General features: G+C 34.1%; 1 protein-coding gene across 1 annotated transcript; it reads right to left on the reverse strand.

Moving 5' to 3' along the window:
- Positions 1-570: 570 nt before the first annotated feature.
- LOC135690731 (protein phosphatase 1 regulatory subunit 16A) lies at positions 571-12,343 on the reverse strand. The gene is made up of 10 exons (XM_065208371.2): positions 11,659-12,343; positions 9,522-9,592; positions 8,911-9,163; positions 7,536-7,660; positions 6,612-6,737; positions 5,806-5,881; positions 5,095-5,200; positions 4,640-4,754; positions 3,194-3,545; positions 571-2,082 (listed from the first exon to the last, which is right to left on the reverse strand). The coding sequence occupies exons 1-10, from the start codon at positions 11,900-11,902 to the stop codon at positions 1,880-1,882; spliced, it is 1,671 nt and encodes a 556-aa protein (XP_065064443.2). The 5' UTR covers positions 11,903-12,343; the 3' UTR covers positions 571-1,879.
- Between the last annotated feature and the right edge of the window lie 1,690 nt (positions 12,344-14,033).

Below are 14,033 nucleotides of genomic sequence, written 5' to 3' on the forward strand. Positions count from 1 at the left end.
AGCCTCGTGGCTCTCAAAAATGTCCCCTTTCTTTTGTAAATGAATAAGCGTTTCAAAAGCCACTGAAATACAGTACTTGATTGACATAGATATCCTGTTTTGGGTTCACCTTAGTGAAAAGTATATATTACTGATAATATATAAAGCTATTGATGCACTTCCATTGCAGTTTTTGATTTTCTTTCGAAGTCCCATATTTCTTTTCTCGGATTCTACGTTGTTGTAAAATTCTAATTTTCCTTTGAACATTTATGATTGCGACCAACATCAAGCATAAAAAGGGCTTCACGACTAGAGTATACAAAATTTCCGTTCATTGGTTAATAGCAGACGTTTTATTCTTGCTGTGCCCTTCCTTTTCTGACTCCTAATCAACTTTCTATTGAATCAAGACATTCGATATTTAGAACAAACAAATAAAAAAGTTTAGATTTTGTCGTTTATTTCTGTCATTTGTTTCGCTATTTTGCTGTTTCGTTGAAAACTTTCATATTGCTGATTTTAAAGTTTTCATTAGTCATGATCACAACCAAACCAGAGGAATGGCAACCAAGAAATGTAGAGGCATCATAACTATGAAATGCTACAAGTCTGTATTCTATAAAATATCTTCTACCAGCAAAAGATCGAACTACATTCAGACATCTGTAAGAATTTACTCCGCCAAGTATAATGTTTAGATTAATTTTAAACAAATCATACCAATACACACATCAGAAACATGCCAATTACGCCTAAAGACAAAAAGAGTCCCTGAAAACATTTTCTTACGATGAAACGATTTTATCGTCCCCCTGAAACGTTGCGCATGCAAAATTATCACAGAAAACCATGTTGCATCTTCAATCTCAATTAAAAAACCAGGATATAAAAGCATAACTGACAAACGTAGCATTAAGGCAAATAAAAATATGGTAACAAGGCTCTAAAGGCCCCACAGTGGCTGTTATTTGATAAATTAAATTGTGTGGATAACCGACGCAGGGTGAAAAAAACATTTCAAAATGGCGGCTGATAGTATCCTAATCAATATACAGAAATATACATTAAATTCAAATTACCAAATGGTTTTCATTTACCGCTAACACCTGGTGGCTTTAATTGAGGATTCTGAACTTATATTTTAAACACCAAAAAAATTTTATGAGTATGAATAGGGAATAAAGCAAGATCTTAAAGCAAGGCTAAAAAATAGGCCTATGGGAGTTTTGGTCAAAGATACCAAAAAATGGGATTTGCACTGATGATACAAATCGTCTTGCGTTAATCAATTAGAAATCATTTGCCTAAGTTACAAACAAAATTGAATTTTTCATTGAGATATCAACTTCTAAAATACGATTGTTGGATATCGCTAAGCGAGACAGCCAGGTAGCAAAATATTTTCTAGGTATTTAATAACATTAATTACTGCGGCCTACTGACGGCAGACACCACAACAAAACTGCCTTAAGGCTGCTGATTTTATTGACAAAACTGCGGCGAGAACCTTCCATTGGCATGCTGTCATACAAGGCCATAAATATGGCTGTAAGTGATAATGGCCAAAGGTGACCAACACAGGAAATGGGACGTTCCAGTTAATGACATAATTTCTAAGAAAGGGCGCTTAAAATGCGATAAAACTGAAAGATTTACTTAAGGTCAAATGCTCAATTTCAACTGCAAACGGATCGATGTATACTATTCTGAAACTACCTGACAAAAAACAAATATCGAAAAAACAAACATGTATCATGAAACTTGACGAAATAAACTTGACGACTTGCTGCAAAACAGGCGGCAGTTATGGATAAAATTATCTAGGGTGTTGGTAGATGCAATGCTCCTTATAGGTAAATAATGGATGTTTATCTTATTTTTAATGCTTAAATCAAAATTATAGTATACTACAACACTTCTTATGAACGGTACCGTCGTTCCGCACGGCCAATTTGCCGTTGGGCGCTTCGGCACTGTTTTTGTCATTTCGAGTTTCGCTACTAATCTTTGAGTTCGCTTCAGCTGTTTTGTCTAAACTTTGTGCACCGCCGGCATCCTTCTGCATAGGCGAGTCTACTTCTGGTTGCGCCACCGGAGCGTCTAAAACGAGAGAGTTGTGAATTCATAGGAAAGATTTGAATTTAAAGAAGTAATAAAGAAGTATTATGAAAACATTTAAATTCTTTTATCATTATTCCCGTCAGTCATACAAGCATTGTTAAAAGGAAGCCTTTGAAAAAATAAATGATTTTCCAAGGGTGCTACAGAATAAAATTTTCATATAAGTATTGACAGAAAAATAATAAATGCAGGTATTATACAAAACAACACAAAGATAAAAAACTAAAGGGTGTGGATAAAAAATCAAAGCACCCGGCGTCTAAAGATTTTCGCCGAAATTAGTTCGAAAAAACAATGTTCATTCAAACTAAGAACTATATGAAGCCTGAAAGCAAAATAGCAAGAAGGACTGAATGATCTTAAACGTCTATGCTCCTTTTCAAAAGTATAATAGACGATGTTTTGTACCTAAATAGGCCTACTTTTAAAAGTGCAGTCAGCCAGTAGTTGTCTGGGTAGATTGCAAAGGCTATATAGTATATACAATATTATACAATAATATTATAGTATATACAGCAGGCAGGTGAAGACTGAAGAGAAACGTACACAGTCACAAAGACCAATCCCATTTGAAGACGTTATAGGACTGTCTCGTTTTGATTTTTTGTTGATTTACTGCAAACACTTGGTGCTACAGGCATTAGGAAAGTTGGAAGCCTGTTAAGCAATGCTGTTATGTTCTGAAGCAATTAGAAATGATAACAAAGACAGAAGCAAGGTGTGTCGAAATCAATATACATTCCTGACGGCTGTGAGCCCGAGGAGGAGGTTATCCAACAATAAAGTAGTTTGAGGAAGGCCTATCTATACCTTGAGAAGAGTTTATATAGTGATAAGAATTTACTGTTGTGCTTCAACTTTTAATTTTTCCTGACAAAGCGTACAGACCAAACTACCGGTGATTTACTCAAAAGAGCACTTTTCAAAAGACACAAGGAAAATGTTGAGATATGTAAAGGGATAAAACTTCATCGGGAGGACAGGTTGAAGCGTTTTCTGAATTTTTATTACAATTCACAATCTTGCTCAGATGGAATCCTTTGTTAATTGCTATTAAGTATAACAAGTAGAAAATAAACTAAAATAAAACCTGCTGTCGGGCTTGCAATCTTCCTATACGACACAAGATGTGGCACTGTTGCGTTGTCTTTTTTGCTCTCTGTTATCGTTATACTGACTTTACTCTCGTCAACAGGGGCATCCCCCTTGATTCCGTTGTTTCTCTTCTCTTCGTTCACTTGATTGATAGCAGGTGATGCCTGCTCGTTGCTTGAATATTCCACAGATTGGCGAGAGACCGATGGAGGCCGAAGTGGGGCTGCAAATAAACCTGCTTTTGCAGAATTAGATGGAGTATTTTGTCGTTCAGGAGGTTCCGGAGTTTCAGCAGAATTCAGTTTAATACTGTTTCGTTTTTGCTCATCGTCATCTTCTGCCTCGCCCTAGAATTATGACGCAATTTAGCAAAATCTCATACAAAACACGATGAAATCCAAAAAGATACAAGTTTGGAAAGCATAAAGGCAACTCTACCTTCTAGGTAATAAAACAATTCTTCAAATTGAATATCACTGTTACACTGGTAAGTTTTAAAAATGCTACAGCAACTACGTAGCTGTAGGTGTCGGCTAGGGGAGGGCAAACTCGAGCAAGAACCATATCTCAGGGGGCAGCTTTAAAACAAGAAAACAGATATATAACGAACAGATATATTTGGACAAAATCAAGGTCATGGAATTATAAATAAGCCAAATTTTCAAAATATCATATTTGAAAAAACTGTAGCCAGAGGGAGCAAGCTATTGTCAAAATTTTCATTTGGGGGGCGCAGCCCCCCGTGCCCCCTCCTGCAGCTACGTGGCTGCGCTACAGTCAAAAACATATAAAGCTGTTTTACTTGAAGGTAGTTATCAGCTGAAAACTGCTGTCTGTGTAGCTGTATCGAAACATCTTTTATTTCAAAAGGTTACTGTGTTTTTTTGGCAAGGTATGAATGCAAATCATTATCACATCTGGCTGTGAGATACTGCCGTGGCGCGAGGTGGGCCAGCGATGGGAAAGGTGTTACAACTTTATTTAAAATGAGGTTTCAAAAGATAACAAGGAAGGAACATGTGGTCAACCGATACATGCAACGGAATGCTTTAAACGGCCAAGTCATTATAGGGATCGGAAATGTTTTTCAATGCATATACAATTTATGTTCCTAAAAACAAATTACATTATAAAAATAACCATCGTCGATGTACGAGAAAAGCCATCGAACATATCTCCACTTTTAATATTTGGAACGTAAATGGCTGCATAAAATATTTCTCGGCAATATAAATAAAATCATTTGGTTTAATTTTTTACTTTACTGTGCATGGGGTGTGATTTCACAATGAAGAAAACATGAGAAATTTAAGAAGCTCTCTCAATGTCATAGTTAAAATAAAATTCAAGACACTAAACCTGGAGAATCAAAAGCTAACCAAAGCTTTAATCGATGATCTGTTTTTATTAAATAAAGAATAAATCACCAATCTATACTCACCGCATTTATCATTACATTCATTACTTCCGGCTTTTGGAAAAATCTTCCTTCACTTTTTGCATCATTTTTTGATGTAAGGTGTTTGTCTACCAAGCTCAATCTTCGTACACAAAGTCTAAGGAGTAACAGATTATTATTAACTAAAATTAAGAAGTAAAATTATTGTTAACTAAAAGAATATGTTAACCTTTCAGTGGTTTCCAGTTGAGATACAGAAGCCATAAATATCGTTATTGCATGAGGCAGATAAATGTGGATCAAAACATCAATAACATAACATAACATAACATAACATAACATAACATAACATAACATAACATAACATAACATAACATAACATAACATAACATAACATAACATAACATAACATAACATAACATAACATTACATAACATAACATAACATAACATAACATAACATAACATAACAACAAACTTAGAACAAAACACACTTACGTTCTTGAGCTGCTACTCTGAGTTCGCTTTACAGACTTCTGAATCTTACGCCCTGAATTTTTCAGCTCCTCCATAATTTCAATGAGCTCTATGTCTTCTGTCAAGTCTAAGAAAAATATTTTTACTATTAAAACTAAATATTAAAAATATTTAAATAAGAAATTTTTACTCTGATGAAGCCCTGTATGCTGGGGCAAAATATTAGTATATTCCTTAAATTTAATTTATTTTGAACATTTTATCTCGTGACATTGGATTCTCGTCGTCGTATTGCTTTGTTCCTGTATATCTTTTGTAACAACACTCATTGCAAGATTCACAGAATCGGGCGGACAGTCTATCCTGCGGTTCTTCCTTCTTACACATAAGAAAAATATGCCATCTCTATGACAACGCTGTCAAAATCAACATTGAATGGTGGATAAAAGTTTCCCTTCCAGCAAATCAAGGGCAAACTTGAATTCTTCTGTAAATATATTAAGATAATTTTGCTGATTGGAAACTGAACATGGGTGCTTTTACATTTGAAATACAAGGTTATGACAAAATAAATATACGAAATCAAAACAATTTATGTCAAATTGAAAAATAAATTAGTTAGAAATTGTACCTATGACAAAACTTCTGCAAACATCTAATGGAAAATCTTGAAAATTGGATATCAAAAAATTACTTAGAAATGTGCAAAAAAAATAACCAAAATTGACTTACCAAAGGGAGTTTCATTGTCATTATTTTTCGCATCAAGATCTGCACCATGACTGAATAATATTTCAATTACAGCATCCTGGACAAGTAAAATTTCAATAGCTACAGTGTTTTGGAAAAAATGTGTTTCTCAATGCATAATAGCTTAAATTTCAAATAAATCAAGTTAAATGCTTGTGTTTTTACTTTAAATTGATTTATTATTGTTTTTGCTAGTATTTCAAAGTACTTAAGTAATATGCAAGAATTAAAATCAGAACCACAGAGAATTAACAGAAATAAATTCTGATCATTTAAAAATGACTTCATATTCAATTAAGTTTGCACATGATGTCTTGTAACAAAAAAATCTCAACCTAAAAGGCTTAATTGAGAATTGACACATTTCCACTTTTATCGATGTTTATATTATCTTTGAATCCTGTAATGCTATGACTGTTTTGTGCAGAATATGTTGGTATTTCAACATTGCAAACCTCTGATTTCATATGTACATATTAATATTGTTAATTCCAATAAAATAATATTCTTTTCGAATAGCAATGTATTGAAAAGCTACAACATAGAAATATGAATAATCCAAAAAATAATGGAATAATGAGCATTAATGCTTTTTAAATGTGTTACTTATAATTAAACACCATATTGGAAATCTACTAAATTTTCTTATATACAACATGATATATACATGAATATTATCAATATGGTATGATTGTCTTCTTAATGTTTTGACAATTCCTATTTTCAGCTGTAGACTGAATTACAAATAAGAAAGACTTGTACAAAGTCATGTGAACAGAAATACTAACATGACCCCAGCAAGCAGCAGCATGTACTGGCTGCCAACCATCTTTGTCAGTAACATCTAATTTTGCACCATTATCTAGCAGAAACTCTATTACATCTATGTAGCCATTGGCTGCGGCTATGTGCATCTGAAACAAAATAATTCATCATGTGTACTTAAAAGATTCAGCTAAAGATAATACAATCAATCCTGCTTTGATAAAAAAGCCATGTTTTAACAAGCCAGAGATTAATATTTCAAACTTACTGGAATATCTTATATCATAGTACATCAGCATATTATACAAACACTCTAAAAATGGTTTGATAATGAATTATACCATTTTACTAAACAAAACAAGCAGCTAGAAACAAAAAATAAATTATACCAAAAGAAATATAAATATAACAAAAAGATAATATTATTTAGGCAGAAAAATAACCAAAAGAGAATGAGCCAAGATTTTCTGCCTGTTTGTAAATAAACATTGGGCACATATTAATTTATCTTTTTGTGAAGTTACCGAGTGTGGATATTCATCTATCATTTTCAGGCAGAGAATAGTAAACTTCAAATCAAATAGAAAATTTAAACCCTATTAAATTAACTTAAGGCAAACAACATTAACCTAAAGAACATGTCTTGTTCTTTTGTTATGATATACAGGAACATAAATTTTAAAACATATAATCAATAATCAATTTTTGAGTTTTGGCAGAAACTCAACTAAAAGCAAAACGAAAGTGTCCCAAACAAAAAATTATATATTAAATAATGATAAAATAACAATAGGAAGTGCTAAATGAGCTTATTATAGATCCCAGCATGACTTTTTCTTTTCTGTGTGACAGTACTCATAACAATGCATATTGTGGCGACACAGCACCTTACAAATCTGATTCAGCACTGAATTTGTTATTTGATCATATCGGCTCAAAAAACTTACTGCAGTAGCTCCAGTTTCATCTTTTAAATCAAGATCTCTTCCTTTTTGAACACTTTCTCGTAAATCAAGTAGCATTTCCTCTGCAACTGCATTGCGAATGTTTTCAAGTTGCTCTTCTGTGTAGCCTAACAGAACACCCATTTTCTATGAGACATGTCACATCTAGTCCAAGCTCCTAATTTTCTTACATCATATAAAAATTTTGAAGCTCTGCATTGCATGAATACTATTTCACTATTTAATTCAAAACATTTAAGTGTTTGATTGCTGATCAGTAATTGTATGCAAAAATTCTTGCTGTAAACACTATATACATTTTACAGCACTCTCTGTGGTACCTCATCACATTTTATCATACAAGCTTTGTAACCAATTCACAAACTAGTTAAATAAAAATAATACAATTGATGAAAAAATGTGATGAACTCAAAACCTTTTATAGTCCAGTCGCTTAAGATGAAAATTGTGACAGACTGAAACAAAGCACCAAACCTTCCATTCAGTAGTTAACTTAACAAAACTTTGGTGTTAGCTGTAAACACATGTAGGGAAAAACCTATTTCTTTTACTCAAGCCATAGCATTAAGATAAGGAAATGCTAGCAGGATTGTTTTGAAGATTCGTCTCCCGAATAATCTAATTTTTTGCTTGCGCTTGACAGTTGATTATGAAGTAAAGCATGGTAAAGGAAGGATGAATTCTTGTCAAATGATGACAAGAAAATTGCACACTCTGGGCGAGTTTGAAAAATAGCATGTCAATGAGTAATGACAATGTAAAACTTCGAGTTGCAAGGGGTTTTTAGAAAAGAGGACAATACTGTCACAATTTTCTTGGCAAGCAAAAGAAAAAATGAACTTATGTTGACATGTGATTTTTGTTGTAATGATTAAAGTGGTTTTTATAACAATATAGCCTAAACATTTTGATTTAGCAGATGATTACTAAAGTTCTTAGGAAACCTTCTTAGCTTTGAAAATGATTTGATATAATTCAGCTATGAAAATAATTTTTCAAAATTTAATGCAGTTGTATAGAAAATAAATTTGGGGAAAGTATCTGCAAGTCAGCCCCATCTGTTGCTTTAGAAAATCAAGGAGATAAACTGAACTTCACTGAGTAAAATTATTCTTAGCTGAAAGGAAGCAACATCGCTAAATGGGGAGTGTTCCCCATGCCCCCAGGTATCACCATGAAAAGTTTGGTGCTTTGTTCTATTCTGTCACAATATGATCACAAACTTGAGTTAAGCGACTGGACTATTAAAGGAACAAACAACAAAATTGTCTTATTCCACAAAGTTCTGAAACAGCACACACAGGCAGACTGCTTGACTTTAAATGATATGAAAATCAAAACATGGGAGAAAAGATACCTTTTTCTGTCATAGCATTGTCAAGATATACTTCAATATCTTCATTTTCATCCACAAGATCAATAGGCATGTTCCCATCAGCATTGATTGCAACCAGGTCAGCTCCATTGTCACCAAGGATTTTCACTAAATCATAATTTCCACAAGCAACTGCAGCATGCAATGGTGTCCAAAAATCAGCATCTTTAACATTTAAATTGGCACCACCTGCCACAAGGACATGCACTACCTCTTCACAATCTTCAATCACTGCCTAGAATCCATAAAACATATATGTCATTCTAAATAAAAAGTTCTTTAGTACTTTCAAACTTAAAAAATGATTACCAAGAACAGAAACAATTGATAGACTCTATTAAGACTTCTATAATTCATAAAGATAAAGTGACTATATTGGCCAAACTTTAAAATTTTTCTTCATGGGAAGAGATTTCCCTGAACTTCAGTTCAAGATTTGTGGTACCATATCATTTATAATCAACCACTGGAAGCATGTGTGATAAGACACTTAAAATAAATCTATAAATGAACACAAAAGGGTAAACTATGAACCAACAAAGAACTTGGCTGAATATTAACCTTGAAAAATACAGAAATTAATTGGCAGTTACCTGATGTAAAGCACTTAAACCATCCAGATTTTGTAAATCTGGGCTGATTCCTTGCTTGATCAGTCTTTCTACTGCAATGGAATGATAGAAATTGATTAATATAGCAGACCATTCTTTCATTTTTTTTCAACTTAGTCAAAAAAGAACATAAGCCTATTTGGTGTATAGAACAGGGTAGTTTTAAGTTTCTACTCAAGCAACAATTCAAGCAACAATTCAAGCAAAAATTCAAGCAACAAGCACTTGATGACAAACTGGTAAACAGTAATGTTCATTAAGACAGATTAAGTATAATCTTCAAGGTTAATTTGGTTTGGTAATAGAGTATAGCAGCTATTGAAAAGATCTCTCACTTGCATAGCCATATTGGGCATATTTTCAGCATACTAACCTCCTTTTACCAATCAAATTGTAACCTAACAAAAGTTTTTCAATAACAGTGCTGTCTTGAGTTTGGTGTGAAATATCAAACTTAAGTATGTTCCTGAGTTCCTACATCTGCCAATCTTTGTAGACTGGTCAAGAAAGGCAATGCAATCAAACAGACTTCTGGTTAGTAGTTGCCAAATGAACTTGTTGGATTTTTAAACTTTAATCTGGATTTTTAAACAATTTTTCTCAATGTTTATTGTTTGATGACAATGGTTTTTTGTTTGATACAGAACAACAAAACAAATTTTCAGAGGAAAAGTGTCATTAGTGCCAACGTAAATTCTCAAATTGGACCCCTCATTTGATGATTTTTGCCATTTGAGGTTGCTTATGGCCTTTTATTGAATTACCACAACAAATTCATACTTTTGGTAGTAATTAATTGAATGCTCATAAAGAAATTCCTACTAAAATAAATGAGGTCTTTTAATAATGTCTTCTCGATGTCTACAATAATTTTATAAGCCCCCTCGAATAGGCCCCCATCCAAAAATAGCAAAAATAAATAAGCCCCCAGGGGGCTAATTTGAGGATTTACCGTACATAAAAGTGGATATACAGGCCAATTTGTTAGATGGTTGTGGAAAGGGATGATTTATTGGACAAAAGATAGCCTGCTAAATAAATTAAATGAATTATTTATACAAATTTCTCCTAGCACCAGTGCCTTTTCAGAAAACATTGACAGAAGAACCAGTATAAAGGATAAGGGTTTTACTTGGAAGAATTTTTGGCCAAGAACCATAAAATCATGAGATTAAAGCAATTTGTGGTGAGATTGAAGCTGATAATGCTATTTCAATTACAAATTATAAAGAAATTTGGTTTAGCCACAGCCTGATGAAACCCTCCTATAACAATGAACACATGAATCAGAGAGTAAAAACAAAATTATATAAATTGCAGATTATGGGCCATGTTTTCAGCATTAAGAAATAAAGCTATCTAATACCCTTTTTTATCTAAAACAAATAGACGAAGCAAGAAACTTTAAATCTTATCATCAAGTATGGCATACCAAGCATTTTCAAACAAAGCTATGGCAAATTTCTCCAGAAAAAATCAATTTTAAATAAGGAGTTGTGCCTTTTGAAACTGAGACAACTTTTCTTCTACATCTACCAGTTTTACTCGTCTACCTTCAGTAGAGAAGATTCAAACAGTTTTTTTGCTTTTACTGGAATTTGCAAGAAAACAAGCATAGAAATAAGAATGTCACTTTTAGCACTGTGGTAAAAGGATTTCTGGTTCTTCAATTAAATTAACGACCGCTTTAGGATAATAGATTACTGTAATTTTCTTATAATTTGCACATTTTCTTTACAAAAGCGCGGATCACACTTTCTTCAAACGGAAGCCGCAGTCTGGCCATAAAATTTTAACAACTTTATGCATACCAGCTCTTTAAAAACAGAGTTTTAAACCAGATTACATTCACGAATCTACATAAGCAAATCAATGTAAAATTAGCTATTACTGGGAAGGAATGTCATTCACGAGTTTTGTTTTGTTTCCAAAATATTCGCAGTTACATCAAAGGTACGAATGTCTGGGGTGACAAGAACGTAGCAACTCCGTAGCGTGAAACATTTTAGGAACTAGGCTGACCTTCGAAAACTTAATGGGTAACCAGCAAAATTCGTGAAGAATGAATAATTCGTGCATTTAATATGCGAACATGTTAAGAAAGCACAGGAATACATACCTTCCTCAGCGTCATTTCTGGCGGATGCTTCAATCAGTGTAGTACTGTCCTCAAACTTGACAGGCCTACCCTTATTTGCCTTTTGGATAGGTGGAAACAAATCCTCTGTTTGTTTTACTTTCTTCCATCTTTCTAATTGAGATAACCTGCGCTTCCTCGCTGCCTTCAAACGTTCTTCTGCAGAAAGCTTTTCTAATCTTGCAAGCTCTGCAACAAGTTCCTCGTGTTCATCTTCCACAGTCATGACTGGCGGCTAAAAGTAAATATGTTAGGCCCTGACCAACTTCCCTTTCTAACTCCAATAGCCAGGCAGTTTTACCATGAACTATTTCCAGTCATGTATCACATTTAACCCTTTCGAAAGGAATGAAATCTCAGATTTCCAGTGTTGCGGATGAGAATAAATAATTCACTGCTATCAGGAATAGCTGGTAATCGGAAATAGGTCTTTATGAATTCCTATTCAGCCACAGAAAACACCTCTTGCTTTGATGTGCAACATTTCACGAAGGAAAGCTATTTAGAAGTAGAACTGCTGACTTCATTAAGTAACTTTCATGTTGAAATATCATGAATTCTCCAGGTAAATTAATAGCAAACAGAATTACAAATGAATTTGACACAACACCCATCCATGTCCATCATCCTGACACCAAAACAGTCTTCCAGGCCCGAGTCTCTTCACAACGAGGGTTGGGCAACTAAAGAGGAAATACGTCACACTGCGGCTCATGCTCGCCAACTCAAGCCTCCATCTCAACAAAAACCGGGACAAACGGGGATTATCTAGGCCTAATCATCATTTCCCTTGCAAATGATGAAAAGATACCTACAAATTGTGATACGTACTAATCATGAAAGTTTATCTATATTACCAGGGAAACTTCGTGTTTATTCCTAGAATCTATGACAAAACTGTGGCAAACTCTACCTAGTGTTAAAAGTACAACCATTCTTATTTACAATAACAAGTTAATCATTATTTCAAATAATTATTACATCATATAATTATTTCAAAACATTCAAAACAAATTACTCATAAGCTACATTTCATCGATTCTTTCAAAAACCAGTATACATTCCTTTTTCAACAACAAAATAAATTGGCATGTTCTTGCTTTGTTGTCATTTTTTCTCATCTGTGTTCTTATAAAAATGTGTCAATGACTTTTATATTTATTCGTCGTGACGAATATTATCTATGACGTAATACACTCTACAGCCTACACTCTACAGCTCATTTCCACAAAAAATCATCTGTCTCTTGTTTAGTAACATGATGTAAAATCAATCTTGAAAAAGATCGAAGAATACCATAATTTGATGAAAACATTTTGACGATCGTAAAAACACTAGCTTAGAAGAGATGCTGTATTAGACAATGATGCCATAATCAAGCCACAAATGCTGTTAGGAGGAAAGCAAAGGGATCTTGGGCTTATTATGTATGATGGGGTATGTGAACAGGTTTAGCATTGAAAGTAAATCGTTTCAGGGGTAATAGAAAAAGACGTCACGCAAATATGAGTTTGCATCTTACAAGTTGTTTGTTATATCTGAAAAATGAAAGACCCAGAATTGGTTCTAAGAATAACCAGCTTTTTAAATCAAACAAATCAAGGAAGCAGATCACGATCTTGTCTTGTAGCGCTTGTTATGCAGACTGGGTTCAATTAAGCAGTGGTGTGCCTATATTCAGACTCTATAATATTACCCTAAGTGCCAGCAAAGACCCTCATGAGTGGAGATGAAATTACTGCATTCAGTGGCGGCGCCAGCTACTGCCGAGTGGGAGGGTAATGGGCGTAGCCAGTGAGACCACGCCCTAATCGCCTCGTTTCAGTGCATTGTACCCGGCCAAATTTCCTTACGAAATATAATCTACCCCTACCTAGTGCTTTTTAACCCGTTTTTAAACGAAATATGTAGACCATGTTTCGAAAAAAGTGGGGGGGGGTAATTACCCCCCCATACCACCCCCTGGCGCCGCCACTGACTGCATTGTTAGATAACCTTCCTCAGGCTCAAAGCCTAGGAACCATTTCTTCTGGACTATGCTAGAAAAGATGCTAGACGTCCTAGGTACGTACAAGGCTGTTTGGCAACGCCAGGTGTAATTAAGGAAAAAGTTGGTATAACACCTATTATTCACAGTTTCTGACAAACTATCATGTATGCTCCATTGAGTAAAAAACGAGTGGAAACCTAACTGGATCTGCTTTTCTCTTAACTTAATAAAATCATGCAGCATTTCCACTATATCTCTACAGTCAATATCATAGCTTCGTCGCCCTTCGTACAGAATACCTCATAGGGCTTTCGTTGCGTCACAGGCATCACAATCAAGTTGAAATATCAGGGAAAAGTACCAAAAG

This window comes from Rhopilema esculentum, chromosome 4 (assembly GCF_057945365.1).
Source record: "Rhopilema esculentum isolate cy_ngs chromosome 4, ASM5794536v1, whole genome shotgun sequence".
Taxonomy (NCBI): domain Eukaryota; kingdom Metazoa; phylum Cnidaria; class Scyphozoa; order Rhizostomeae; family Rhizostomatidae; genus Rhopilema; species Rhopilema esculentum.

Coding starts and splice junctions, on each gene's coding strand:
- LOC135690731 (XM_065208371.2), bottom strand. CDS start 11,902: ATGACTGTGGAAGATGAACACGAGGAACTTGTTGCAGAGCTTGCAAGA. Junction 5,201..5,805: donor TGACAATGAAACTCCCTTTG/GTAAGTCAATTT, acceptor TATTTTTCTTAG/ACTTGACAGAAGACATAGAG. Junction 4,755..5,094: donor CAGAGTAGCAGCTCAAGAAC/GTAAGTGTGTTT, acceptor GTTACTCCTTAG/ACTTTGTGTACGAAGATTGA.